Consider the following 27,828-nt stretch of genomic DNA (forward strand, 5'->3'; position numbering starts at 1 on the left):
AGCTTTTAAAATTCATTTGTATTTGTGACCTCCACAACTCAGCAGTGGTGATGCACAATTAAATTGTGCAGTGTGTGGAAAAAGTATGTCCTTCTCTTTAATCCTGCTGCCTAGTAATTCCAGCCAGCGCCTGTTAGTTGTACTGGCAAAAGAAACACTAAATAATCTTTGCTATTCATCTTCTCCGTACCATTCATCATTTTAAATATCATTATCACAGTCCTTCTCCCTGTCCTCCTTTCCAAACTCCCTTGCTATCTCCTTGAACAAAAGCCATTCAACACCTTTGATCACCTCTCATTTCGTAACCTTTTTATAACCTTGCGATTGGAACCATCATGTTCATGATGCAGAAGAGCAGTGAAAATTCGCACGCTGACAGTGTCTTCCATTTTATTCTTAATTTATATCTTGCCAGTTCCCGGCATTTACTTCACCTTCCCTGCCCGTTTTTTTAAACACCCATGAGGATAAAGGAGACGTTACCAGAGAGCGCCAAGAGCCCACCGCGTGTGTGGCGCTGCAATCATTTTCTTTCTCCTGTATGCATTATTTGACATTTATCAAAATTGAATTCCTCTGCTGTTCTATTTACTCAGTTACGTAGTGTCATGAAATTCATTAACCCTTTCTCGTCAGCTTCACTTTTGATTATCATGAAAAATGACATATAGCTCCCCAAATTACATTGCCTTGCTATCAATTATTTTCCTCAGCTCACTTATGAATATGTGGAAAAAGACGGGTCACAAACTGTCACTAGCAAACAAGTTACTTACTCCATTCTTCCTAGATTTTACCTAACTGCTAATCCATTATCAAGCTTCTCCTCTTGCTTTATAGCTTAATAGTTCGAGAACCTTTGGCAAGGGACCTCAAGAAAACTTCCTTAAAAATTCAAGTGCATTGTGACGATCATATCAACCACAAGCATTTGCTTTTTGACTCCTTCAGAAATCTCCAGGAAGATGTGGAGAACTGACCTTCCCCCAGAAGAGCTGCGCTGGCTCTCCCCAAACACACCATCTGGTGACTGACTCTTTCCCGTACCCGTAGCTTGGACCAACCTGCCTGGGCAGGCTTCTCTTCTGTAGTTCTTCGGGTCACTGCTGGAGAGCAGTTAAACCAGCGTCCCGGCCACCCAGACGGAACAACTGCTAGCAGCTAAGTAGTGTCGTGTCCGAGTTCCTTTAAAATCCTCTGTTCTGGTCCCGAATATCTCGTCAGTCACTTCAAAGCTTTAACTCCACTGACATTTCCTCTGACACACACCCACCCCAAGAAAAGGCTCTGCTCTGAGGAGAATCCTTGGCAGTGAATGGAAATGCAGTGTCTTTTCAGCTACAGCCTTGTTTCTCCTTGATCGCTTCTTTTTACAGTTTTGTCAAAGCTGGTAAAATGGCGAGTGGTCAGGTATCAATTTTACTGAAGGTGGATGTTTTTGTATGCCTTCAGCAAGCTTCTCTCTGAGGTCGTTCTGGTTGCCACACAGTAGTTCTACATTTAACTTGACAGATGATTGCCTTTTCTATTTTCTTTGTTCAGACACAACTTCTGTTTCTGAGGAAGATGGCTTTTAACGTTCAATAGCCTCTCCAGCTCTGTTAAACTGCACTGTTATTCCTGAGATCTTCCACAGTGTTTTGGTAAGTGACCTGCCCCTGGGCCAAGTTTCTAATACTCCGTCTTGAAGCCATCTCCGCATTACAACACCTTAAACACTTTTCTTTTGACAAACCTCCTTGTTTTGCATAGCTCCCCATTCCAAAGTTAAACATTACTATTGCATATTTTGATTTTTTTTTATTTCTACAAGGATGCTAGATCTGAATACCTTATCGCTACTCTTACAGAGCAGCTCTTCAATAGAAAGATCTGGAGCATGTAAGGTTTTGATACAATCCTGAACCAATTTTCTTTTTTGTGTCCTTCAGTTTGTCCAAGATAAGTAGAGCGTTTTGTGCTTGCACTGTGTTTCACGATGACAACTGTGCAGTGTGCACCACACAATGGCCCACAGCGATAAGGTCAAGAGCCAAAGAAGCCAAGACAAACTGTTCTGAAGGACTAGCCAAAATCCTGGTCAGAGGTTGAGCTGAAGATGCCAAGAGATAGGTTATTCCAACACACAATTTAAGATTACAGTCAGAAGCTCAGGAAGAGGGAGCAGGAACACAGCCTTTCCAACCAGGAAAAGAATAGACCAGGACTGGATCATGGGGCTTTGAACATGGCTGAAATTAAATGGCAAATTAATTGGAAAAAGAAAACTGCCTGGTATTGCCTCATCTTGCAGATATGCAAAGGCAACCACAAAAAATGCGCAGGGCCCAGTTCTTACCCTGGCTCATGCAGTCCCGGTTGGGACGGAGATTGTTTGCTGCCAGCTACGGAGCCGGGAGCTCGCACAAACCCCACCTGAACCACCTCCAACAGGAGAGGGGGAAATATCTCTGAGCACTACGTGAAGAGAGATTTCTGAGCAGAATTTTACAGGTTGGGAAGAAATCAACGTGTGTGAAATCCAGGTATAGTTCTGAGCTCAAATTTGTTATGTTTATATTGTATTTACATTATTTAGACAAACATTTCCTTTCTCAAGGTGTTCAGGTTTGCACCGTGTATCCAAACAGAACAAGCTTAACAGAGCGGACTCAAAACCCTGTAACTGTCTAGCTTCACAATGAAGTAAAATTTGCAAGACTAGATTTATAATGTGAATCTACACCGCCATCTGCAGAAAGCAGATTGGCAAATTAATTGGCTACCAGTATAGCGGCAATTGAAAGTGCCAAAATGCAAATATTGGGATGCAAGTACGGTATACAATCAGGTGGAAAAGGGATATATATGACACCATTATCACAGCTGGCAGATTGTGCACAATGTATGCTGTACATCAGGAAAGGAACACAGTTTATTCCTTAATTGTTGTTCTTTTCCCTCCTTTTATGAGGAAAACTGATCCCTGTTTCTCCCACATCCGCTCAGCACCGTTTTGCAACTTGAAGCTATGGTGATTGGATCATGGATGAGCATTAAAACCACATACAAAGTGCATGAGCACGGCCGGGGCCTGCTGCTGCGATGCGCCCCATGTCCCGAGCCCGGCCACCAGCTGTTTCAGAGCAGTTCTATCCCGCTCTCCCCCTGGGAGGCCGATGTGCCACAGCGGCAAGAGATTAATGGTTTGTGAGGCAACCTGATGAAGAATCAATGCTTTATCCGAGTACTTCTTATTAAACAAAGCACTGCTCTCCTCACACAATTTCGAAGGTATGCTGTGTTTCCTCAGGAAACACCTTTCAGGAGAAGCACCAAGTGTGCTACTCCACCTCTCCCCCCCAACCACCCGTTATTTCGGACCAGCCCGTCCCCTTGATGTCCCGGTGCCGCCGGGGGGGCGGGTGCGTGTGCCTGTGTGTGCTACCGGCGGTGCAAACCCGCCCTCCCCGGTCCCCGACCCGCCCGGGCCGCCCTTCTCCCCACCCCCGGCAGAAAATGGCGCCGCGCGGGCGGCGGGGGGCTGCGCTCTCGCGAGAGGCGGCGGCGGAAGGGGCGGGGCGCGGCGGCCGGGCTCGCTGCCGGCCGGCGAGGTGGGCGGCGCGGCCTGTCCCTCCCCGCGGGGCGGCCACGGCAGCGCGGCCAGAGCCCGGCCCCCGCCCGGCCTCCCCTCGCCCCGCTCCTGCCCGGGCAGCCCGCTCTCCATTGCTCTCCCTCAGGGTCCGCCGCTGCCGGGGATGCGCCCGGCCCCCCGGGGCAACCAGGCGCCCTGAGCAGTCTTCCTGGCCTCCCCCCCCCGCCACCTCCCCGTCCCTGCTTCTCCCCTCTCAGGCGCGGGCGGAGGCGGTGAGCGGGTGAAGCCTCCCCCATGGTGGGCTTCGGGGCCAACCGGAGGGGCGGCCGTCTGCCTTCCCTCGTCTTCGTGGCGCTGCTGGTGGTGATCGCCATCCTCGCCTTCAACTGCTGGAACGCCTCGTCCCGCCAGGCCCTGCTGCAGGAGGAGCTGGCCGAGCTGCAGAGCCAGGCCAAGCGCACCGAGGTGGCCCGGGGGCGCCTGGAGAAGAGGAACTCGGACCTGATGGGCAAGGTGGACTCCCACAAGAAGCAGCTGGAGCAGAAGGAGGCCGACTACAGCCAGCTGAGCAGCCAGCTGCAGGCCCGGGACGGCCAGGTGAAGAAGTGCGAGGACAGCAAGGTAAAGCGGAGGGGGCGGCCGGGCCCGGGCTCGGCGGGGGGATCCCCCGGCGCCCTGCGGGGTGCCTCTGCCCGGGGAACAGCGATTGCTCTGGCCCGGTGGTGGCCGGTGGCCCCGCAGCGTCCGCAGCCCGGCCTGGGGGTGAAATAAGCCCCGGAGGCACCGGTGCCTGGAGCTTTGGCCGCTGTGGAGACATTGCAGCGCGCCCGGGTTTCCGCACGCACCCCAGAAAAGAGCTGCAAGCGTCCAGCAAAGGCAGTGTCTGCGCTCACAAGGAAAACGCTGAGAGCTCGCTGTTTTGCAGATGTCTACTTTAAATTTTTATACTTTTTTTTTGAGCTTTTTTCCTCTGCTGAGCTTATTTGATCTTTTGTGATCAGTCAGAAAGCTATAGGCAGCCCTAAAACCACAGTTTGCTTGTCCTCAAGGGAAACGAACCAAGTATAGCATTGCAGTGTAGCACCCCTGAGCTTGTCTCTCAAAATGCCCTGCACGTCAGGGGCTGGTTCATATGCTGCCAGTATATACCTGAAAAAAAATTAAATTCTTGCTGCTGACGTAACGTGTCATTTTCATTAGCTACAATGCTAATCCAAAATTCAGCTTGCCCTTTCATGCGGAGGTGGCCTGGGGATTTCTTTTGTTGTGGAAGGGAAAATGAGTGAATGCATCAACTTTCACTGTTCCACTTTCATCATCATCACAGGCAACTCTTCACAAAGGAGTTAAGCAGACAAGTTCTTTTACTTAGTCATGTATGGAAGCGTGTACTCTATTTGCATGCAGTTCGTAATTCTGCTAATTGAACACTTTATCACAGTAGGATTTATGGAAATATCACAGTTAGGCTTATTACTGGCTGTGTTTGTTTTTCTGGCCCTTTCATATCACTTACTTGATGAGCAGAATAAGGAAATGCATTTAATTGTCACAGCAAAACTGAATACATGCATGTCTCATTACAGAATTACAGCTTTCTTCAAATTGACTTAGTGTTAAAGTTATGTTTTATTTCCTACCGAATCATTAAAATTAAGCCATTTGTGTGTTCAGCAAACTTGATTTTTTTCATTTCTTAGTTTTTTCTGAGATTGGGATAAAAAGCCTGATTAGATATGCAGTGGTGAGTACTGGTGCTCTCCGTTGGAAATAAATGCAACTAACACCGTTATACTATAAATCTCCTTTGATTTACAAATAAGTACTCTATTCTGATATCAGAATATCAAAAGTCTGATGAGTAAGAGAAGCTGAACTCAAACCAGTTAGGCTTTAACAAAGATGTAAAAGAAAAGTTGTAGTTTTCTAAACTGTTGGGATTTTTGGTTTGGCTTTTTTCTTGTTTTGTGTTTTGTTTTTTTTTTAATTGAAGAGGGCAGATAGGTTTACTTGTTCTTTGCCCTCCTCAATAATAGCAAGCATCCAAAGACGGTAGTAGCTTGAAAACACAGGAGGTGGTCAGTCATGGCACCGCATGTGAACGCCCTTTCACAGCCAGACTGGACAAATTAATGGAGGAAGTCTGCTGAAGGTAGATAAATACACTGAAACAGCCTCCGAGCTGCAGACTGCTGGAGAAGTGGTTAAGGATATTCAAGTGGAGTAATATAGGTGGGTATTTGTAGTATGGCTGTTCTTTAGGTAGGTGAAGTTGATTTTGTGTTCCTGTTATTTAGCCTGTGTTCATAGGGCAATGAACTTGTTTCATGCATGCCTGCAACTCACTGCCAGGTGTAAAACTCCACTGTTCAGGTAAGCTATCAGTTACTGGGTTGCATGGCAAGGCTTGCGTTTAATACAAGAAATTTGTATATATTTTTTTAAATCTGTGAGTCTTTACTGTAGGACACCAGGAGAGAAAATGCAAGTGCTAAGTCAGGGTGTCTCGCAGGGGTTACTGGAAGCCAGAGCCCGCTTTGGGGCACAGGATAGAAACCGAGGTCTGCCTGCTGACGGCTTCGCTGCTCTGCGTACTCTGGCTGGGCTCTGGACACGCTGGCAGCCTGACGTCTCACAGGGCAGAGCAGGGGGGGAGCAAGGGAAATGTGATGAGTAAACCTCACAAATTAATCTTATCGTTAATTGTATGCATACTGCAGTATATGCTCTGTGTCTTCGTTCTTTGTTCCAGAAGCTGCCATTTAAGGTCATGCAAGCTAGTAGCTTTTGGAATATCCTCCCTTCTCAACTTGTGCTGAAAATGTTCAGTGTGCCTTAACAGGCAAGAATAGCAGTATGCTTTATCAATAACCACTCACTGTCCCTTTCTCTTTTTCCTCCCGTGTGAGCTACTGTCATGTTCTCAGTGGCAACAATCCTATTTTTTTTCTTAAAAAAAAAAAAAAAAAACAAACCCTTTAAGCGACTATACTTTAGAGAGTAGAGAATAAAGCTCTGTTTTAAAGAATAAAGGTCTGTTAAAAAAAAAGTAGTAGGCATAAAGTGTCTGCTCAAAAAAGGCTTGACTGAATTTTTTTTCCTCTCAACAAACTGTTTTTTACCTATGATCTTACTCCATTTGTGAAATGTAGGAGCTATAATAAAACACCAACACAGGTAATTCCCAGGGTATCGAGTGATCACAACAGATCTAGACTTGTGTCATAGAAAACTTATTTGAAAGATGCTACTCTGGTGGTTATCATGGTGTCAGTTCTGCTTTATGCTCCTTTGTCTTCATAAGAGAGTCTTTGCCTTGTGGTTATGTAAATCAAGTGTGCGTTCCCCCAGTGTTGAGGTGACTTGAATTTCCACAGGCAACTTCCTCCTGGCTCAGCGATATCTGTAGTGGAGCCCAGACCCTTGTCTCTGCCCTCCCTCCCCTGCGTGCGTACGAGCCAGCCACACTGCACCACAATATTCTGTGCTCTGAGGAGCAAGTGGAGTCGTGTGACCTGGTGTCTTGCATTTAAAAAAAAAAAAAAAAAAAAAAAAAGGAAAACAACAAACCCCCCCCCCGCCCCGGTGAGTTCTTGGGAATTATTCTCTTCTCCTCTCAGCCTCTGCTCATCTTGATGAGCTCATGATGGTCTGCTGGGCCTTGGAACAAACCAGAGGAGTTCTCCTGGGGCTCCTTCTGGGAGGTTGACAGGGGTGGCGGTTGCCCCAGCATTTGGGGGGGGGTCATGTGTGCAGACTTAGCTTTAGTTTCCTGAGCATTTCATGCTGGTTTGCAGCATGCTGTGAGGATACTTTTTTTTTTTTCTATAACTTTACACATCCCTTTGCAATAAACACAATAAAATGATTGAATGGCAGGCATTTGTGGTGGAGAGCTTCCAAGTGGCAACCATCCAGCGTGTAGGGGCTGGTAGCTCTGTGTTTGCTGTTGCAGCTCTCGGAGCATGCCTTTCTCATTCCAGAGCCATTGCTGTCAGTGCCAGGTATGTAATACTGCCTTGCCCCTTAGCTGGTGCCTAGAAATGGTGCTTCACAGGATGACACTGTTTAGTAACCATCCCTGGGAGCAGCCAGTTATGTTCTTCATTGCCAAAACTCCTTGACAGCTCTCAGTTTGCAAAGCTAAGCTGTGACTTTACAGCAGTGATGTTGAGAGCATCTTCTGATCTTGCTGTATGTTCCTGATGATCACATTGTCATCTCCGATGCTGTGCTCACTGCTTGATGATAGCACTGCCTATTCTGAAAAAGGCAGTCGACAGCAGTATAAAGATCATGGAATCGTGGCATATAGACCCCTGTCCAAACAGACTTGGAAAGACTTCCCTGTGCTCTTCCAGCACATGCCCTGGCAATGTGCTGGGAGTGCCCGGGCTGGGGAAGCGGCACAGAGGAGTACGGACCCTCGTTTGAGCTGATTCCACAGGCAGTTCAGAGGGTGTTCTTGTGTGATAAATGAGTCACAGGGAAATACGGGTGGATGTTTACAGTTTACCACTTATTTCAATGGAAAGCAATACCACCTGTGTGCTGCCCTGCCACAGAGCCAGCTAAGCTCCAGCCTTTGTAACTTTTTTCCTTCAGTGCCTTTCAATATAAGACCTTTAACAATTCAGCCAGCGCTGCAAGGTTGCCTTGCATGTACATAGCTCCAGCATGCACAGGACTTTTGATGTTTTTTTCCTGTGCACAGCTCATTGGGTTACAGATGATTTGTTTTATACATCCCAACTGCTTTGGAAAGGATCTGAAAAGCCGCTGAGAAATATGAACAGTACAAATAAGTCTAGACTCAAGGAGGACACAGCTCAGAAAGAACTGGACTTGTGCCATGGTTTGTGGAGTGTGTTTTTTTGCATGTGTAGGTGGAACAGATACCATGAATCATAAAAAAGCTTCTTCCCTTTCTATCCTTCAGATAAGGGACATTTGCTGTCAGCTGAGCTGTTTTGGATGTAAATTCTGTCACTTTTCTCTGAAACTCAAAATTGCCAAAATGAAAGATTGTGTTATAAAACTGATGCTATCTTCAACTCAAACTCCTGTTGACAGGCAGCCCTCCCCCAGCCTGTTGCAAGTCAAATGTGTTCTAGGATGAGCAGAAGCAAGCCAGTAGGAAGGCTTCAGTCTGAATTCTGATAGCTGAAGGTTTGAAAACAAGCCGCTACTTCCCAGGATCTCCTTTGGTTGTAGACTTACTGGGTTCTGAGAAAGAACTGCGTTACAGTGGAGGATGGGGAAAATTTGGTGATTATTGCCAGTGGCTTTGTAAAATAGGGAGAGATACTTTTTCATTAACACTCAACAAATCACTCTATTTGTCTCTTCCCCTGTCCCGGTGTCTGTTGGACGCAGAGCTGGCGGGCTGGGTGCCTGGTGGAGTAGACAGTCTCAGTGGTGACTTTCCTGTTGCGCTTCTGTGCAGGGGTTGCTTGCGCTTTTGAAATAAAGCAGGGGAAGCCCAACCGGGGCTTTCCTTTGACTGAGTATTGTTCGTTGTGCACCCTGTAACCAGAGTGTCTCGGTGGGCAGAGCACGTGTACAAGGGCTTCACAAACGCGTGGCTCAACCACGCTCCTGAAGAGTCCCTGTTGGGTGTTTTCCCTTTGTATCCTATTCTAGAGCAGTATGGTCAGCGTTCTCAGGTTACCAAAAGATTGCATCATCTGCCACTCTGGCTTCTTTTTTGGGGGGGAGAGCCTTGTGAAGTGGCTGGGTGGGCCTCTCCAGGCTCCAGAAGCCCTCTTGGCCAGTGTCCCCGGCCGGGGCCAGGGTTTGCTGCCAGCGCTGCCCGTGTGCGTCGCTGCTCGGGGTGAGCCAGGATGCTGCAGTCTGGCACAGACCACGCTCTCCATGAGCACTCTCCTTCCGAAGGAGCGCCTGTTATGTGAGCGGAGCTGTTGGATGCGTGCCCCCGTGTACACGCTGTTCTGCAGAAAATCACGATTTCAGCAGTTCTTGCATGGCCGTACTTGCTAAAGTTAGAAATGCCTGTCTCAACCCATACGGGACACATTGAGTCAGACAGTCCAGAGGCTGAGTGCCTCTTAAAAACAAACATGATATGAAACATTTCTAAAGAAATTAACAATTTGATAAAAGGGAAGGTAGAGGTGGGTGGAGGAAGTCTTAAAATAAGGGCACATGTCTTTTTTGTTTGTTTTGACAGGAAATGTAGGTAAGTGACTCAGACAGGGAGGTTCAGAATGCGTGTGGGAATTGAAGCAGCCCGTGTGCCCCACGGCAGCGTCGCTGTGCTGGTACTTCAGCCTGGGATTCCCACAGGCAATGCTGACCTTGTAAGCCAGGAATGGCAACCCTCCCAGCACCCTTTCTAGAGTTTACATCGATCATGAACTTACAAGAAAAATAACTACAGCATCAGCGTTGCCTGGTGACAGTTGTGGATTTTTTCACCCTTTCTCAGTATCCTCTACATGTGCCTCTTTCTCTTCATTTCTGCTGGTTTTTGTCTTGGTGTATGTCTTTACGTAAGAACAAGACAAAGCCTCTTTCCTTAATGACTTTGTGTACATGCATTTCTTTTTGATTGTAACTGCTATTTTTTTCCTTACTAAAAATACCAAATTAAAAGCTGTTGTGGAAGCCTACTGGTGTCAGATTCTCTCTTAAAAATAAAATGTGTATTATGAATATTAGGTAATATCACATTAAAAAATTACTTTAAATATACGTTAGGTAAAAATTGTTTTAGCTGATGATGCTGTGTGATTATTTTAATGCACTTATGCTTCAGCATTGGAAATTCCCTGTCTCCTGCAGTATCAGAATGCAGAGCGTTTATTTTAGTCCTGACAGAATCTACTTTTTTTGATAGAAATATGTTCTGGAAATTAATTTAAGTCCTTGTTAGCAAAACCTAAAGATAGTGTTTAGATTGGTGATATCACACAGGTAACTAAATACACATTTCCTCTATTTACAGGAACTTTGTATGCGTCATTCTGATAATCCTTTACATACTTTGTCTTTACAATGAAAACAAACGCACCTGTGTCTTCACAGTCTGACCCCTCTCTCACCTGCTGATTGTCTGTATTTACGCAGCCATTTCTTCCTTTCAGATTAAGCTGCAGAACAATATATCCTATCAAATGGCAGACATACATCGTTTAAAGGGTAAGGAATTTATGGCCAAAAGGTGATCTGGCAGACTGTGAGTTGTGTGGTTTTTACCTGCCTAAGTACTGTGGAATACATTTTAAATGAAAGATCAAGTGATGCTGGAACGTGGCATAACGTGAAATTTCATTATATTTGTTTATTACCTAGTCTGGTTAAGAGTAGGGTTGGCTCTCGTCGGCTTTGCTCTGCTGACTGCAGAAAGAACACGTATTCTGGCACTGCTTACTTCCAAGATACTAGAAACGTTTGCATGACCAAATGCACAATTTCGTATAGTTTGGATCAGCAATGTTGTGATACTTAGGCTGGGTTAGAAGAGGTCCAGAAAACAGCTTTTAAGGCTGATATATACAGACACGATTGCAATCTTACTCTGTGGGTTTCAGAGTGACCTGGAACAGCTAATGCCGAAATTTGAACATGCCTGCAGACAACATATTTGGCATTTCTGCCTATATCTGTCTAGCTGCAATTTAAAATAGTAGAAGCTTAACAGTAATTTGTAGCCTGAGGAGCAGGGAGAACAACTTCTAGAAAAATTACTTGTGAAGATAGGAATATGTATTGGTTTTATAGGAATATGTATTGGTTTTATGGATAGTGTGAAGGTACCTTCTTTTGTACATTTATTACAGAACAAGAATATTTGACCATTGAGCCTACAGTCACCTAGTAGTACTTTTATGTTACTCAGAATAACAGAATCTTTCATGAAATTGAGGAGGTTTCCAACAGATAGGTGAAATAGCACTGTGTAAGTCTTCTGAATGAAAAGGTAAAGACAAATTTAGGGGGGTTGGCACAGTATCAGAAGAATTGTTCTAAAATTCGTAGTGACATCTGGCATACGTGAGTAAATTGGCATCTTTTTCAAGTTAGTTTAAGAATCTTTAAAGTATATCTAGAAGAAATAATGTAAAACTTGAGCAAATTTTTAACTTACGTAGCAATATTGCAAGTTGTATCTGCCGTGGGGCATTTTTTCTTGTATTTCTATATTCATGTTGATTTTTGCTTTTTGGTCTAGAGCAACTAGCAGAACTACGTCAGGAATTCATTCGCCAGGAAGATCAGCTTCACGAGTACAAGAAGAACAATACTTACCTTACACGGAGATTGGAATATGATAGGTATGTCTTCAGCAGTGTTAGTAACTGTAGGCTTCTGTGTGTGTGATGGAAGTCTGGATTTATTAAAAAGTGCAAACAAATCCTGTTCCTGCTAATCCTCAAACGGGAGTGTGCTCGCTTGGTGATGCAACTCTGGCTTAGCTAGTTGTTTGATTTTAAAATTCTGTTTTTTTGTGATGTTCTGCTCCTCTCCCAAAACAGAAATATGATCTAAGAAAAATCTGACTTACTGGAATTGTTCAGCATGGGACAATTTTAAGCCAATGCACTTTTTATAATGTGGAGATCTTGGTTAACAAATACTTGGAAGAGTTTAATCAACACAGTTCTGTAAGCCGCCAGGCTTGTTAATTGCTGTCTTTCTATAAATGTAATTTTATTTTTATCAACTGAGGTTGAAAGCATTGTCTATACTGAAATTTTAAGTTGACCTCAGCCTTTTCAGTTTATGATGGAGAAACAGAGAGAACAACTACTTCTGAAGCTATGAGGGAGGTTAACACTTTGAGAAAATGTTTCAAACTTTCACATACAAAACAATCTCCTTTGCTCTGTGTGCTATGTTGAGTACTTTCGGGTTTGTAGGAGGCTGGAATTTTGTGGAATTGGGTTGATCTCGCTGTGACTTGTCAGAGAAGTTGGGACACTGAGCGGTGTCATTCGCATCTTGTTATTTGAGTTGGTAGCAGTAACTGATAGTAGTAGTTGTGCATCTTCTGCGTTGACAGCCGTGGGAGATATATTGCTTCCCTAGTGGAATTAATATATGCTGTTAGGTTAACTGTTAACTGTGACAGGTTAACTGTGAAGCTTGATTTTTCGGTTGCTTTCCAGGTTTTGCAGGAAATATGTTCAAGGCCATTCTGTTTATGTTACTGTTTTTCTGCTCTGTCCCTATTTTTTCCAGTTCTGCTTTCTTTCTGTATTCAGTCCATTTCCACTCCATACACATTCCAGGACAAGGCTTTTTGGACAGACTATTCTAGTTATATCTCAGGTTTGGCTTTTTGTGCCACTTCATTTTTTATTTTTTTTTACCCTTATTTTATTTATGGGAGAGCGGATACAACAAATTAAATGTAACTAACAACGTGTTTCTAATCAAGTCTGCAGTGTGGGCAACAGATCAAGGAAATGAGACTGCAACATGAAGAAAACATGAAGAAATTAATGGACCAAATTATGCGGGAACAAAAGGTAACGCACAGCTAAGTTTCTTTGTTGAATTAGAAGAGCGTGAAGTCTGCTGTTTGTTTGACTCAGCATTTGAGATGTATGGAGGCCCTGGACATTTCTTCCCTAACTTTTTGTTAAATACCGTCCTGAGCAGCCCTAAGTGAGTATTAGTATAAGAACAGCTGGCTGTTTTGCTCCATCAGCGAGCTGAGCCTTGAAGAACAGGCTGAATTCTTTGCTCTGCTACAGCCTTCCTGCATGACATCACTGCGAGGGATTTCAGTTTCTTCTCTGTAAAATGGATATTACTTTATAGCTCTCCAGCGGACGATCTGTGTTCTTACAACCTTATATAGGTTATTGCAAAGGGGAACCTGATCTCTATTGAGGCCTCGAGGTGCTAATGTGATGCAAATAACAATGGCATTGGAATGGTATCAAGGGTGTAATTATGTGGCGCAAGCTGCCAGTAGAATATGGGCCTCTTTCCTACAAACAGATGAAATAACCCGCACTTCTTAAAATTTCATTTCCTTACTTCGTCTGTTTACAAACATTTCAAAAGGCAAACTTGAAGTAGATTTCAATCAGATCTTTCTTAAAATCTGGAATTGTTTCAAAGTCTGTGACCTGAGGTTTAAGGCCAATGATACCTTAACCTATTTGCGTTACACTTAAGAGTTAGATATGCCAATATAAATGTCATGCAGCCATGCTGTATTTTACATTTTCTGTTCAGTTTTGTGTCCATATTCTCATCTCCTACCCTCAGGATTCAGGTTTGTATATAGAGGACTTCTGCTGTTGTTTGCTTTGGTGATCATCTAATTCATAAATGCGATTTTGCTTACGCAAAGTAAGCAAATTTTAATTTGAGGGGGTTTGTTTTGTAATTTTCAGGGATGTGCTTAATATTGGTTCCTTATGAATTTGTTCTAACAGGCCACACAAAAAATTCAGTCCAGTAAAGACACCGAAGTAAGTCCCAATAATGATGACCAGGCAATATCTAAGACTGCTCCAGAGGCAGAAGATAAAAACACAGTAAAGAATGAGCAGCCTTCAGACCATGTTGTAAATGGGAAAGGTATTTCCTTTTTTTTTGTCATTCCTGATGGATAGTGGGCCACTTGTGTTGTATCCTTTGCCATCAACATAGAATTGTGCCTTTCTGTGAAGTAGAGCAATGAATTATTTGGCTCAGATAACTTGATTAACTGCATGTGATTGTAGTAAGTTAGAGTTTATAGGTATCCAGAGACTGGCACGTCAATTCTCTGGGTCCTGTTACGAACGTAGTTTCTTGCACGGTTTTGGGTTCATGTTGGTTCATTTGGCATCTCCTTCCTCATGTGGGCAGTTGTGAACTGGGGCTGCCTCTCCGCTCCCGCTAAGGAGCATTGGGATGAGCTGGGGAAGGGTGTGCTGTTGGAGAGCTGGGATCCGCGCAGAGGAGGTGGCTGGCGGTGAGGAGAAGTCTCCACTTGGGGAAGTTGGCAGGAACAGCAGGGACCTTCGGCTATCAGGAGCTGTACAGGAGGCTCTCAGCGAGTAACTACTGCAGTTGTTTCCTCCTTGTAGGCCTCTCCGAAAAGCACATGGGTTCCCTTCGTTGCTACTTCTTGAGCTGCTGAACCAGCACCTTCTTGTACGAGTTCAGTGTCTGTTCCGGCCGGCCCTTGCAGCAGGCTCCGCTTACGCGGCTACCAAGGGCAGCGTGTCTGTTTCCCCTCCTTTTCTGAAGATTGCACGGACCTTGGGAGCGCTGCTCCAAAGCAGTCTTCAGTGGCTTTGACAGAACAACATAGGAGTGCTGTAGTTGCGTTACCAATATGGGACGTGTTCTGTGGATAAAGGACTTTTCTTCTGGTCTTAGAGCCTTCCACAAGAGGGAAAGTCACTGTTCAAACTTCAAGGTTAATAAGGCAGAGTGTCCTATTCGTGTTTTACAGAGAAAATCAAACCAGGAGGAGATGCAGGCATGCCTGAAATAGAAGATAATGATCCTGCTAAAGCTGAAGATACTCCCACCGGTTAGGAGAAATATTTTAATACTTCCACATTTGGGTTCTTGGTGTATATATTCTGTTTGAATACCATGTGTTTCATAGTGAATGCAAAGTTTTAAAATCTCTCTATGATAATAAAATTCAAGTGGGGTGAAAATCTGATAATTTTTACTGTGCTTTAGAGGTTTATTTTCCAAACTGAATGCTTCTCATATTATCATTTATCCCAGAAATCTTGTATTTTATATTTTCATCTATGGTTTGAACACAAGAAAACAACAAGAAAAAGTTTACAGGATTGTTAGAGGAAGACCTGGTATATACTGTCTGTTCGTTTCATGTTAATGCTTTTATCCGTGTATTTTATTTTAGCTTTAAAGAAGCCACTTATTTCAGCTCCTAAAAGCGAAGTTCATCAGCCTGTTATAAATCTTCCAACTGAACAGCCCCACGCCCCAAATCTGGCACCAGGTAAATTCTTATTAGCATGTGACAAGTCAACATTTTGTAGGAAACTTACCATTCAGTATCTGCTGCCATATCAGGAATGATAGAGGTACGTGGCCAGCCCTTGTTCGGGTTTGATGTGGGCACAAAAGAAAAACAAGGATCAATTTCTGCAGGATCCAAAATTGAGTGTATTCTTAGTCCGGCCTCCTGAGGCACTGGGGTTGCTGGTTGTGCGAGCTCTTTTTGTGTCCATGTCCCGTCCTTCCTCCAGTAATTTCTGAGCCTTTTGACCAACTTCAGCCAAATTTGAGAGTTAGACGTTTCAAAGGTAAGTGCTTCAAGATTTCTCCACTGGCAGAGGAGAGTAATTGAAATTAATACTCTTACTTAGGGATACTAATTAGGTGGGGCTGCAACATACCATCAAGAGCTGGCTGTTGGTCTGTCGGTAGCCAGTTAGAGATTAAACGTCGGTACTATCACTTGCTCAGTGTCCTCCTGTTTCTGTGACCAGCTCACTGGAGGGTGATGTGAGGGAGGTTTAGGACATGTGAGAAGTAACAGTACTGCAGTGAAAGGGTTTAGAAGAATTGCAATTAGAAAGGACGGAAATCCATAGAAAATACACTTAATTTTAATCCTGGCAGATCAAGTCACTTTGCTTTAATGTGAAAGAGAATGTTAGGTTATAGCTGCACTGTGAATGTCATATTCAGATACTGACCGGCTAAAAATCATCAAATATAATGTACTTGATATATTTGTGACGTGACCAAACAGCTTGAAGCTTTTTGTTATGTCCATTATTGGTTCTTCTGAAAAAAGGCAACAGAAGTATTTCTTAATTTCTTTCCTTTTGCAGTGGTTCTGTAAGCAGATTAGAATACCAAAATTAGTGAGTTCAAAGTCTGTATACGCATTTCCAAATGTCAAGTCTTTTAAATAGTTTGGGTTGTTTTGTTCTTCTGAGGTAGTCCTTCATTTTGACTCTTATTAATGAGAAAACATGAAAAATAGTGAGTGAAATGCTTGCTTCATCAAATTTAGAGTTTATCAGCAGAAGTTGATGTGAATTTCAAGGGGACCAGGGTTTTCTCTATTCCTCAATTATGTAGTCCTGTGATTCTGCTTATTATTTTTAGCATAACTTCTGTGACCTACTGCAACCTTCTCCTCAGATCACAGCTCTTGAAACAATGCTGCTTAATAGATTTGAAAAGCAGAATCAGCAGGAGGAAAAAAAAATACATAAACGCATTATTGTTTTAGGCTTCATCAAGCACTTAAGTACATATACAAATGCAGCTGAGAAGGTAACAAGTTAGGATTAATTACGTATTAAAATGTGATGAATTAACTTTTGTGGTAGCCTTCTTCTGGAACTATGGAAAAACCAAACGCGCTTCCTCATTCTCTAGGTTTGCACAGTGACAATGATGGAAATGCCGACATTGCAAAGCAGATACCTCCAAATTCTCTCCAGCACTTAAATTTTGAAGAAAATATGGAAAATCAAAACGAACACAAAATTGAAACGGACCATATAAAAATTCCAAAGAGCAGAGTTAGTGACTTGCAGAAGATGAAGCAAAGTAAGTTGGCCAGTAGCGTGTACTTCGGTATATTAAGATAATCACTTTATTTTCTATCTGTAGTAGTGCCTCTTTGGAAAATAGGAACCATTTCAGCAGGTGGCCTTCTGCAGAGGGAGCCTGAAAAGAAATGTTCTATGTTACTGTGTAAAAGATATGCCTTAATGTCGCACCTTTCATATATATATTCAGCCATTTTAAAAAGTCATTTGCTTATAGGAATTTAAAATGTGTAGTAATTTCCAAAAGCGTTTAAATAGATTAAGTGAAGACTTCTGATACAAGCATGACACTGAGTGACTTATATTCACACTGTATTACTTGACTTAGATACGACGGTTTGGACAATACTGTAAGAATTCAGCCTGTACGTAGGGGGTCTTTGTGGTGGTATATGTGTTTTGGCCAGAAGTTTTTTCTTCTGCATGAGGAAGTTTTCCAGAACCCTTCTCTGCCATGTCTGCTGGAGGAAGAAGCCTTCAGATGGCAGCAAACCATGGATTTGTGTCGTCTGTGGGTAATACTGCTGAGGCTCAGTGGGCAGACAGCAGGAAAGAACTCCAAATCCACACACATCAGTCTGCGAACTGGGGGGTTGGAAGTGCCTCTACCTCATGGCTGATTCCGTAACGGTGGGAGAGTGTCATCCCTACAGCATTTCATTTAGCGTCTTCCTATAGGATCGTTATGTGCAAACAAGTTTGTTATGGTATCAGTGGAGATACCATAGGTATCTCCTAGGCATACCTTACGTATACCTTAACCCTGTTATTTTTAGAGAACTAATTCCAATTTTTTGGTATTTGGGTGGGGAATGGGCAGTAAAAACAGGAATGTGACTTTGTCGTAGGCAAATTAATAGAGACCTGTCAGGAATAACTTGCTATTTGGTGGGTGCACAACTTTAAGAAAAGAATATTCAGAGCATGGGTATCACTACAGTTTTATTTGAAAAGCCTCTGTGAGGTTTACAAAGATGCAGCCTTTGCCTGGCACCGATTGGCATTTTGAGTGCTGGATGATAAACACCGTCTGAGATGTGGCTTTGGCAAGACAAATGTTTGTAAATGTAAAAGTAGTCTGCAGTTAAGAATGGAGAATGACATGCCCAGAGTAAGTGGCAAATAGCAAGTGAGCAGTTCAGTCAAAACCGATGTGGTCAACAGTGGGTATCAGTCACTAATAAATGTTTGAAGTGAGGTTTTTCTTCTGGGATGTGTTAACAGGAATGTCAAATAAGGTAATAAGACGGAGTAACTAACTCTGTTTTACCTAGTGGTTGCGAGGCCGTCCTCTGGCTTCAAATGGCAAAGAAAGATGATGGGAAGCTGGAAGGAATTTAGAGGAGAGAAGGAAAAAAAAAAAAAGGTTTTTGCATAAGGGGGAAAAAAAGCTCTAAAAAGACCCGGGTTGAAGAGGTAGGGAGCAGAGATCGATTCACTGTTGTTTTTTAGAAACAGATCCTCAGGGAAGGCTTCAGTTATTTTAATATCACTCATGAATCTCTCTGATGAAGTGGGGATAGGTGTATCAGAATTGGCATGTGGCCTCTGCAAGCTTTTCTTCTACTCGGTGTATCCTGAGATGTGCAAGATGATTTAGTTTATCAAAGGAGCTTCTTGAAGATCCTGCCCTTGTCTGGCTGAGCAGCTACAGCTGAAGTGACAGAGCTTCGTGTTTCACTTGTTGGGGTTTTGCATGGATTGTCTGTCTTCCCTGGTGATGGATGAAATGATGAGGGGGCCCAGCGTTGTAGACACAAGCAGTGAATGAAACGTCTCCGTTGTAGGCTGTGAAGGGCTACCTGAGAGTCAGCAATCGTCGCTGACTAGTCTTTTCCTTTTCTCTTTGCACCTTCGTATCTGGAATAACTTACATTGTACACTGTAATGATGCAGTGAGGGAGAGACTGTATCACGTATGGAAATAGCTAATCCAGGTTTGTAGAAGATTTGTTTCCTGATGGATCGGCAGTGGGTGCTCTGAAAGGTCCATTGGTGATAAATTCATCCCTCTGGTGTAGGGGAGCCCAGCTGCGGTGCACAGCTCTCCCTGCAAGTGCCTGGCTGGGGTTTGGGTACCGAGCGCTTCAAAACGCGCTGTGCATCTGCCCATGGGACGAGCCCAGTAACCAGCGTTGGTCAGGGCATCCGGCATATCTGTCTGGTTCCAGAATCGGGGAACTTCTTCCCAGAAGATATTTTCCGTCTTTATTTTGAAAGCGCTGGTAGAGGTACAGAGCTGGGCACATCACAGCTGTTATGTTTCAGAAGCAGCAGAACCTGAAAGCGACTCCAGCAGCATCACTGTTCGTGCTCTCTCCTGGAACAGAGCCGGGTGCAGCCACCTCCAGCCCACGCTGCCGTGTCCAGCTGTGCTGTAAGCGGGTCCTTGGTGAGCAGCGCGTGGACAGCCGCTCTGAGGAACGTGTTTAAGGATCCAGCTCTGAGTAATACCCCGTGTGGCTATTCAGAATTCATCTCGGGAAATGTTACCTGCAGATTTTAGCATCGGCGATGTCCGTATGGGGCATCCCGTGCTGTCACTAACCCCTTGTGCTTCAGGACGACATACCCCCCTGTGCCTGAAATAGCGAGTTGGCGTAATGCTGGCGTTACGCACGCTGACTCGTGTCGTGGCTGGGGTGATCTGAGAGATCCACAACGTGTCAGGATTCCAGATCCTGTCTGGCTGTTTCAGAAAGCGATGGCTGTGTTGCTGGCTCCAGCTACCAGCGACTCTTGTTCCGGTGTAGCCTGAAGTCTCGCTATGCCAGACCATTATGTGTGCCTTTGCTAGAGTATGGGTGTTCTCCCGCTGTTGTGCGGGAAGTCATCTGCTGCCTGCATCCCTTGTACGCCTGGTGCTGGAGCCGCTGCCGACCCCCGGGCCCAAACCGACTGCTGGTGCGGTGTGTGCGCTCAGCCTTTCCTCCCGCGGTTCGAAGTAGCTTGAGCTAAAAGACCGAACGCTTAAAGCGGAGCGAAGCACCGTAGTGAAGGAGTAGCTGTGTCCCGAAGCTGTGCTGGGATCCTCGCCAGGGCCGGCCCGTGCGCCGGGCTGCGCGTGAGCTCGGCTGACAGGCAGGTAGGGCTCGCCGTGCTTCCTAGCGTCTCTTTTCTAATACTGTAACCTTTCCTTCTGTCAGTTTAAATTTATTCAGTACTTGTTTGTCACGCTATTTCTGGCATATATACAGGCTGGTTTTTTTGTAAGTTAGGTGCATTCAATTGTCTTTCCCTAGCTTGTTTTATATTTAACATGTGCGAATCGTACCGTTCTGTCTGCTTTTTATATATAATGCAGTGTGCAGAAATACAAACAGTAATAGCAGGGATTACTCAACTAGAGATGAATAGAGAATGAATAATATATTAGACTTCTGATTTCTAAACAGATCATAGTTTCTTCTTGCTTATTTTATGAAATTAACTGAAACTTCTGTTTCTGTACATTTGAGCTGCACGAGATGTGATTCTTCTGCTTTTCTTCCCCACCCAGATGGGCACTATGTTATTGTTTCTGTCCTCACTTTTATATACCGCCACATGTGACGAGTTTTCATTGTTTTAAGAAATAATTTCATTTTTACATCTGTCCTCTGTCAGCCCAACCTCCTTTTTAATCCTAATGTTGAAATCACATTCTTCAGTTTTATTTCTCTGTTTAATGGCTTCCACTGCGAATCCCTTACCATCTGCCTTGGCAGAGTTTTTTTCTGAGTCCGTTTCCAGTCTGTAAGGATTGTATCGCACTTTAATCCTATTTTTTCCGTTTATACATAATCCCTCCAGATCTGTATCCTCTGCAGACTCAGTGTGGTGTTCTTTAAGCGATGGGCGAGCAGACTGTGCTGTGTTGGACTTGAACACGTCTCCCTGTATCCCATTAAACACCAGCTCCCAACTTGACATCACACCATTAATCTTTCACTGTGTGCTTGGTTGACTGTCTGGTCATTTCCGAGTTCCAGCTAATTCTCCTTTTTTTTTGTGCATTGTTTCAGTATCAGTATCTGGAACTATTTTTAATTCTTTGCTGGGAGACAGAAATTCTGAGTTCAGAACATTTTGAAAACTGTTAAAGCTTAATAGGAAACCAGAGTGCAAAGCCAAATTAATTAGGTAGTTAAAAAAATCAGTTCAGAGATGCAAGGCAGATCTTTGCTGGATTTTTACCCTTGACAGAATGGTACGCGCTCTGCAGACATTACCGTCTATGAAGTCAGCAATATATTGCTCTGTCGTGCGTAGAAAAATGCCAGTCCTCAGAAAAAAGTCTAGATAGAAAAACTTCCTCTGTATGCTCTTCAGCATTTTAAAAAACTTTAATTAGTGTTTGTAGGTAACCAAAGTTGGAGCTTTTTGTTTGGGTGCTTACTCTAGCTCTTTTCTCCAAAGAGTGAAGCTTACAACGATCCGATTTCACAGGACCCAAGTGCTGAGCGGCCGCGTGCATCCCTTCGGCACGGAGGTGTTCCCCCCTCGCCCCTTCCTCCTCCCGCTGAGCCTGCCCCAGAACCCCCACTGTCCGACCTGCGCCTGCTTTCGGTTAGAATCTTCCTGTTTCTTTCCTCTCTGCTTCTGACTTAATCCTTTGCCTACTTCACAGGCCGATTCTTTGATGAGAATGAGTCCCCTGTTGATCCGCAGCAGGGTTCTAAACTGGCAGATTATAATGGGGATGATGGTAACGTGGGTGAGTATGAGGCAGACAAACAGGCCGAGCTGGCTTACAATGAGGAAGAGGATGGTGATGGTGGAGAAGAAGACGTCCAAGGTGAGCTTGGGCCTTATCTCCATCCCATTGTAATAAAATCCACGCTGAGTTTTCTTGTTGAATTTGTGTAAAGCCTTGCTATTTTTAGCTGATCAAAAATTTCCAATATAGACTAAATAAGCTTTAGGCAATCTTTAAAATTCGGCTTTCCCTCCCTGTGAAAGCAATGTTACAGCAGTTCGCAGGGAGAGGGTGTTGATACCTCCTTTCAGTCGTGTGTACGGTTTCTGCTAGGAAAATCGAGACACTTCAAATTTCGGAAATGGTTTTGTCTGAACCCCCCAACCTGGTATCTGGCGAGTTGGGATGCAGTCTTTGCCATCACGGAAGCAGTTTTCAAATACAGAACCGTCGGTTTTTGACTACTGCTTTTGTCCCAGCTTGACAAAACCGTGGTGGTACGCAGCGAGGTCTCAGCAATTCTAAGCGTGATTTTCGTGCGTTGTACACAGATTCAACAGGCTTCTGGTTTTCCTTGCTAACCAAACTCCAACGCTCACGACTCTGGCGCTGCCCTAATCCCCGTGTGTGCATGTTCCCTCCTCGTTCTGCATGTGCTCCGTGCGTCACCCTCCCAGCGCGTACCTGCCCTCTGTCTGCCCTGTGTTCTCCCATCCTCCATCTACTTGTTTGGGAATATTTTGTGGAAGGCTTGCATGTCTCTAGGGTGAAAATGTTTATGTAAACATATACGGTATTGCCAATTAAGGAAAGTGCAAAATAAAAAGGGGAAAAAAACCAAACCCCAAATACCATGATTTAAGTTCTACAGGCACCCAGATTTTGATTTTTAGCTGGTAGTTTTTCAGACCTGTCTCTAACTGGTATCCAAGCATAATTAATGGGAAAAGCTGATAAAAAATCAGCTGATTTCTGTGGGCATGCATCTAACTGTGCAATGTGAGCATTTTTTGGCTGGGCTGGTAGTTTGAAACTCATGAACAAGCAAAAGAAAAGTATGGATCGGAACCCCGGGCAATTAATTTACTGATAAAAATGAAAACGCCGTTGCTGCTCCTGAAGATGTGGCCTGTTTTGTTACACGCGCTCAAACTAGCGGCGGATTTCAGTCACCCCGGATCGCTAATGCCTGTTCTTCTGGATGGGTTGTTAGTGGGTTGTAATTACTTGTACAAGCCAACTTCCAAGGGCCGGTACAAGAGTGCGCACAGCTGCTGCTCTCCGTGCTGCGCGGGGGAGCCGCTGCTGATGACGGAGGTGTAATGCAAAGGAGAGCCGGGATGTCCCGTAGGTGTCTGTGTCCAGGCTCTGCTCTGCAAATCCAAGCAGTTTGTGGGTCGTGTTTTTCATGGTTTTTCAGGTTCAGTTCCTCATCGTTAAGTGGTGGGTGATGCCCAGCTCCTCACCCCTGCAGTTCCTTAACTGGGTGGACTTCAGAATACAGTTCTTGAGGTTTTAACCGAGGCCACGTAACTGTTACTGACTCTGTGCTGACTTCTGCCGATTGCCTCGCCGGCCTCTGGGCTCCTCTCTCCCCACAGACCCCCGGGAGGTGGAGGGGGTGGACGGGGCTGCCCAGGCCGTGCGGGACACGACGGTGTTCCCACTGCTGGCAGCCCTCGCTGTAGCTCCGGGCTCCGTGCCGCTTGGCTTACCGGCACAAATACGTTGCTGTGGTGGCCTTTACGGGGACACTAATGGCTTTAGGTAGCAAGAGTTAGTATCGCGTATGCTGTAAAGTGTTACCAGTAACATGAAGAGCATTCCTGTGTGTGCTTACGGAAGGGCAGGCACCATATGGGAGTAAGTGGTGGGAAAATTAAAAACCATAGTGTTGGTGCTTATGTAGCTACGCGAGGGGTGTTGGGCAAAACAGGAGCTGTAACTGAAAGTGGCCGCATAAAACTGTTCCCCATTTAGACGTGGTACCTTGTCCCTTCACCGCTTGGGTGGCTTCACAGTTGGACTTGGCAAAAATGTTTTTTCTGACCAACCCCTCCGTATATCTGTGTAGGCGTAATGGATTTAATACCTGGTACTAAATATTGAAGAGGGACTTCTGGAAGCCTTGTAAAGAAGAATAGCCGGAGCAGCATTGTGTTACTACCTCAAACTTAATTTTCGAAGCCCTTCGTTGTCTGCTAATAACCCGTTGACATGACTCGCAATACAAGTGCGAGCGCATGGCAAGGGGTACTGCCAGAGGCAGCATTTGAGAAAAAGCGTCTGCTTTAGTCTTTAGACGAATTTGTTTGCAGGGTAGGAGAGGGTAGGACTGTGGGGGTTTGGAGGGAGGGTGGTTGTAATTGTTTAGGCAGGGAAAAAAATGAATTTCTGTCTAAAAACTATTAGAAAAACATCACATGGTTTTGTGTCAGGCTAGAACAAAGCATGTGGCATGTGCAAACAAAGCAGTTTAATTAAACATGTTTTTCTGTTGCCACTAGAAATGTGTGGGCCTCAGATTGGAATTATCAGAGGCAAATACACAACGGTGGGAGATGGGCTGAGGCGAGCGGCAGGATCCAGCCTGGCCTTCCTTCTCGCAGGCCACCTGCTCGGAAGGCAAGGTGATACGTGAAACTTGTTGGCTTCTGCTGCAGCAAACCTGGTTTGTGATGGCTGGAGGATCACAGAGCGCAAGCGATAGCCACGTGCTGCATTAGTAGTTTCTTAGACCAAAGGCGCGTGTCATGCAGATGGCCGTCAGCCTCCCGCTGCTGGGAGCAGGGTGCCATCGGGCACCCCCTCGCTCCGGGGGGGACAACTCTTGTAACGGTGGGGCAGAGCTTCAGACCGCTTAGCATCTGCTCGCAGACTTAGTGAACTTCAGCTTTGCTTTCCATTCCTGTGAACAAGCGTCTTCCCTGAACATAAAACGACGTGGCTTTGAAATGCAGGAGAAGCTTTTTAACTGAAACAAAGTGAAGTTTTAGGGTTTTTCACTTATTGCGGGAAGGCGGCTGGGGGCCCACACAGGAGAGATCTGCATGATGGCAGGTAGAATGCACAATATTATAATGCATTTTAAAACATCACTTGAAAAAAATGTGCGTTTTCTTGATGGATTTCTTCTGTGTGTGCTACAGGAAATGGTTATACTGAGGATGCGCAAGTTTGGGGTGGCTTTTTTTTAATACCATGATTTTTCATGAGGCTCAGAAACCAAACGCCAGGGAGCAGCAGTCAAGCAGCAGGACAGAGTAGAGCGGTGGGGAGAGACAGTCATTCTGGGTCTGAAGGACGAGATGAGACATCTCCGCGCTTCCAGCCACGGCCCGAGCTGTGGATGTGTTGTAAGGATGAGCCCAGCGCAGCCGGGACGGCCGAGGCCCCTGGACGGCCGCTTACGGAGCATCGTCCCTGCCCGGCTCCGCTCCCGCCGCGCGTTCCGCAGCATGGCGACGGCTGGGCTGTTCGTCGCGTGGGAGCCTGGCTGGACGGGGCTGCTCCAGTTGTTTCAGAGCAGCGGTGACAAATATTGTGTTGATTCTCCGGCGGTGCTGAGAGAATGTTGATTTCCGTTGACAAGAGGCTGGAAAAGGCTGAGAGCTGCCTTTTACTTGTCTAAGTCTCTCTTCAAATTTTACCCTTGAGTCTGAGACACCAGATAGCAGTATGTGAAAATGCTGGCAGCAAAGTCAACTCCAGCCTTAGTAAAAATCCCCTCACTGAAAATGCGGGGTGCCAGCTGGGTGCGGAGGTACCGTCTGTCCGCTCGGAGCAGCGGGTGGTATCGCCTCCGTGCGGAGGGGCTCACGCCGACTTCTCTGCTCCACCCGGGAGGTGCCCACCTTCCCGTAAAACCTCACAATGTATCGGCTCTAGAACGGGTTAAGAAACGGCAATGTACCTTGCCAGAGTAGGTGACTCCGTAGTTGGGGTGTAGTGGGAGAGTTTGAAACCTTTGAAGGAACATTCTCCAATTACAGTAGTAAGTTTAACTAGTTCCGCAGTCTTTTAAATCAATAAACCTCTGGAACACGGTTGCGATAAAGCCACGGATATTGAATAGTGCGAAGCCCCAGTCCCTCAGGAGGGACGACTCCCCGAGCGCTGACAGCTGGGCTTGCGATTGCAGGCCCAGGGGGGTTCTCCCTCTTTTCCCGGTGCCTCCGTTCCCATCCCGGACGCGGCCGATCCGGTGGGGATGTCTGCGTGGGCTGAGAAAACATGTTGAAATATACATTTTTTTTTTTTTTTTTTTTTCAGCAGTATCACATCAGATTTGATCTGAATGTTTCAATTGCAGATGATGAAGAAAGAGACCTACAGAACGACCTGGTTGATTACGGCAAGCCACGCTTCAGCGACGGGGTCCTGTAAGGCTGGAGTCGGCAGGAGCTGGGGATGGGGAGAGATCGCAACTGAGGAACTTGAAGTGCTGCAAACCTGAACCATTTTTACTTGTTACTTTAAAGGAAGCCGATAATTAAAAGTGATGCGTAAGCTCAAAGTCAGCCAAGTACCAGAAGGAACCAGTTCTGTACATATGTACATAGTTGTACTATTGCAAATTGTATTAAAACTACATTTTTGTTGTTACATTGAGCCAACTACTTAGACTGTACCTTATCTGTAATAATCTTTACATTTAAAACCGATATATAAATACGGGCTGAATTGTTTCTGCAATTTAGAAAACTTTGTAAACTGGAGAACTTGTACAGTTTGTATCTCATGTAACAAATACACTGTGGAGACAATGTACAGCCAAAGGACTCCTTTTCTACAGCGACACCTGTGCGAGCAGCGATCCTCCCGCGTACCTCGCGAGCGCTGTGGGTTTGTGTCTTGCAGGTGAGCTTTCAGTGGGGAATGAGAACTGAATGTTTAAAAAAGTGCTCCTCCCTTAACGTAGGCGAGGGAAGGCTGCGAGAGTCTTCGGAAGCAAGTACCGTTTTAACTCTCCTATGCCGTGACCAAATCTCGTCGCTAGAGCTGGAAATCGGTGGAATTAGAATTTTAATAATTCGATACGTCCTGAAGTTGTGTAACTAATAGCTTATTTTAAAAGGTAATATAAATAGTTCAGCGCAGCTTGTAGGAAATCTCTGTGTATGTGCTAAAGAGAGCGAGTGTGTTAATGCGGAACAGACCAACCTCCATCAGCTCTGAGGGGACCGTGGCGCGAGGGTCGGCGCTGCCCCTCGGGGGACGCGGTGGGGGCACCCCTTACTGTCCCGAGACCATCCATCCCGTCTTGCAGACGCTCAAGTTAATTTACGGTTTAATTCTTTGATAGAGATCTCTAACCATCTGCCACGTTCCATGTTTTGATTTTCTATATGGAAGGTTTGTAAGTTAGATACTTTTTGTATTCTATGTTTAAGCACTTTCTGAATTTTATGGAAATGATTCTGTTGATCTGCAGTAGTGGAAATTAAGGTTATTAACCCAGCCTGCTTCTCCAAAAGGGCTACTGTGAAAAGAAATTATAGGGCCTATGACGTGGGTGATTGTACTTTATCTCTGCGCGCAGGTTCCCACTTGACGTAACGGTTAAGGTTTGCCTGATGCCAGTCCTGGGAAACCTCTTCAGTAATTTCAACGGTCATACAAATCGGGGGGGGTTGGCTACAGGGATCTTCTACCAATCAGTCTTAAATATAAAAGAAATAAAAATTTCAGATGCTGGCAACGTATCTCAAGTGTTCTTTTGTTGAAGGCTTGAGCTCTGCATTCTGTGCTCCGGGAGGCAGGTGGGGGAATAGCCCTTTGCGTGGTGGGATCTCCTTTCAGTTGAAAATAAAATGCTGAACCTGCCGAGAATTAGATGCCGTACTAATACCACGGCATAAGTATAAACTTGTACCAGGATTCTAAGGCTAGCAGTCTTCAGTAAATACTGTATTTAAGAACCACAATTTTTTGTTTGTCTTAAAATGTAATTTCACCCTGAATTAGGTGTTAACTTGATTCTTCTAATGAAAGCAACGTTTATGGGTTCTAATAAATTAAGTTGTTTAAAGTATGTGAAGCTTCTC

The 27,828-nt window shown here is 45.0% G+C and overlaps 1 protein-coding gene across 4 annotated transcripts; it reads left to right on the forward strand.

The window, feature by feature from the left end:
* Positions 1-3,604: 3,604 nt before the first annotated feature.
* GOLM2 (golgi membrane protein 2) lies at positions 3,605-27,815 on the forward strand. Of its 4 annotated transcripts, XM_054214952.1 has the most exons (10): positions 3,605-4,198; positions 10,684-10,738; positions 11,772-11,874; positions 12,981-13,071; positions 13,993-14,137; positions 15,003-15,083; positions 15,432-15,530; positions 16,928-17,101; positions 21,713-21,880; positions 26,094-27,815. In XM_054214952.1, the coding sequence occupies exons 1-10, from the start codon at positions 3,872-3,874 to the stop codon at positions 26,165-26,167; spliced, it is 1,317 nt and encodes a 438-aa protein (XP_054070927.1). In that variant the 5' UTR covers positions 3,605-3,871; the 3' UTR covers positions 26,168-27,815. The 4 variants fall into 4 exon arrangements, with proteins under 4 accessions (XP_054070927.1, XP_054070929.1, XP_054070930.1 ...); XM_054214954.1 differs by lacking the exon at positions 21,713-21,880 and having other exon boundaries at positions 3,606-4,198; positions 26,054-27,815; XM_054214955.1 differs by lacking the exon at positions 21,713-21,880 and having other exon boundaries at positions 3,606-4,198; positions 26,057-27,815.
* The last annotated feature ends 13 nt before the right edge of the window (positions 27,816-27,828 follow it).

The sequence above is a fragment of the Rissa tridactyla genome, chromosome 9 (genome assembly GCF_028500815.1).
Source record: "Rissa tridactyla isolate bRisTri1 chromosome 9, bRisTri1.patW.cur.20221130, whole genome shotgun sequence".
In the NCBI taxonomy this organism is placed as follows: domain Eukaryota; kingdom Metazoa; phylum Chordata; class Aves; order Charadriiformes; family Laridae; genus Rissa; species Rissa tridactyla.

What these genes read in the sequence shown, in the direction of transcription:
- GOLM2 (XM_054214952.1), top strand. Translation starts at nt 3,872, where the DNA reads ATGGTGGGCTTCGGGGCCAACCGGAGGGGCGGCCGTCTGCCTTCCCTC. An exon ending in CGGAGATTGGAATATGATAG is followed by an intron (nt 11,875 to 12,980) that starts GTATGTCTTCAG and finishes TTTCTAATCAAG; the next exon opens with TCTGCAGTGTGGGCAACAGA. An exon ending in AAATTATGCGGGAACAAAAG is followed by an intron (nt 13,072 to 13,992) that starts GTAACGCACAGC and finishes TTGTTCTAACAG; the next exon opens with GCCACACAAAAAATTCAGTC.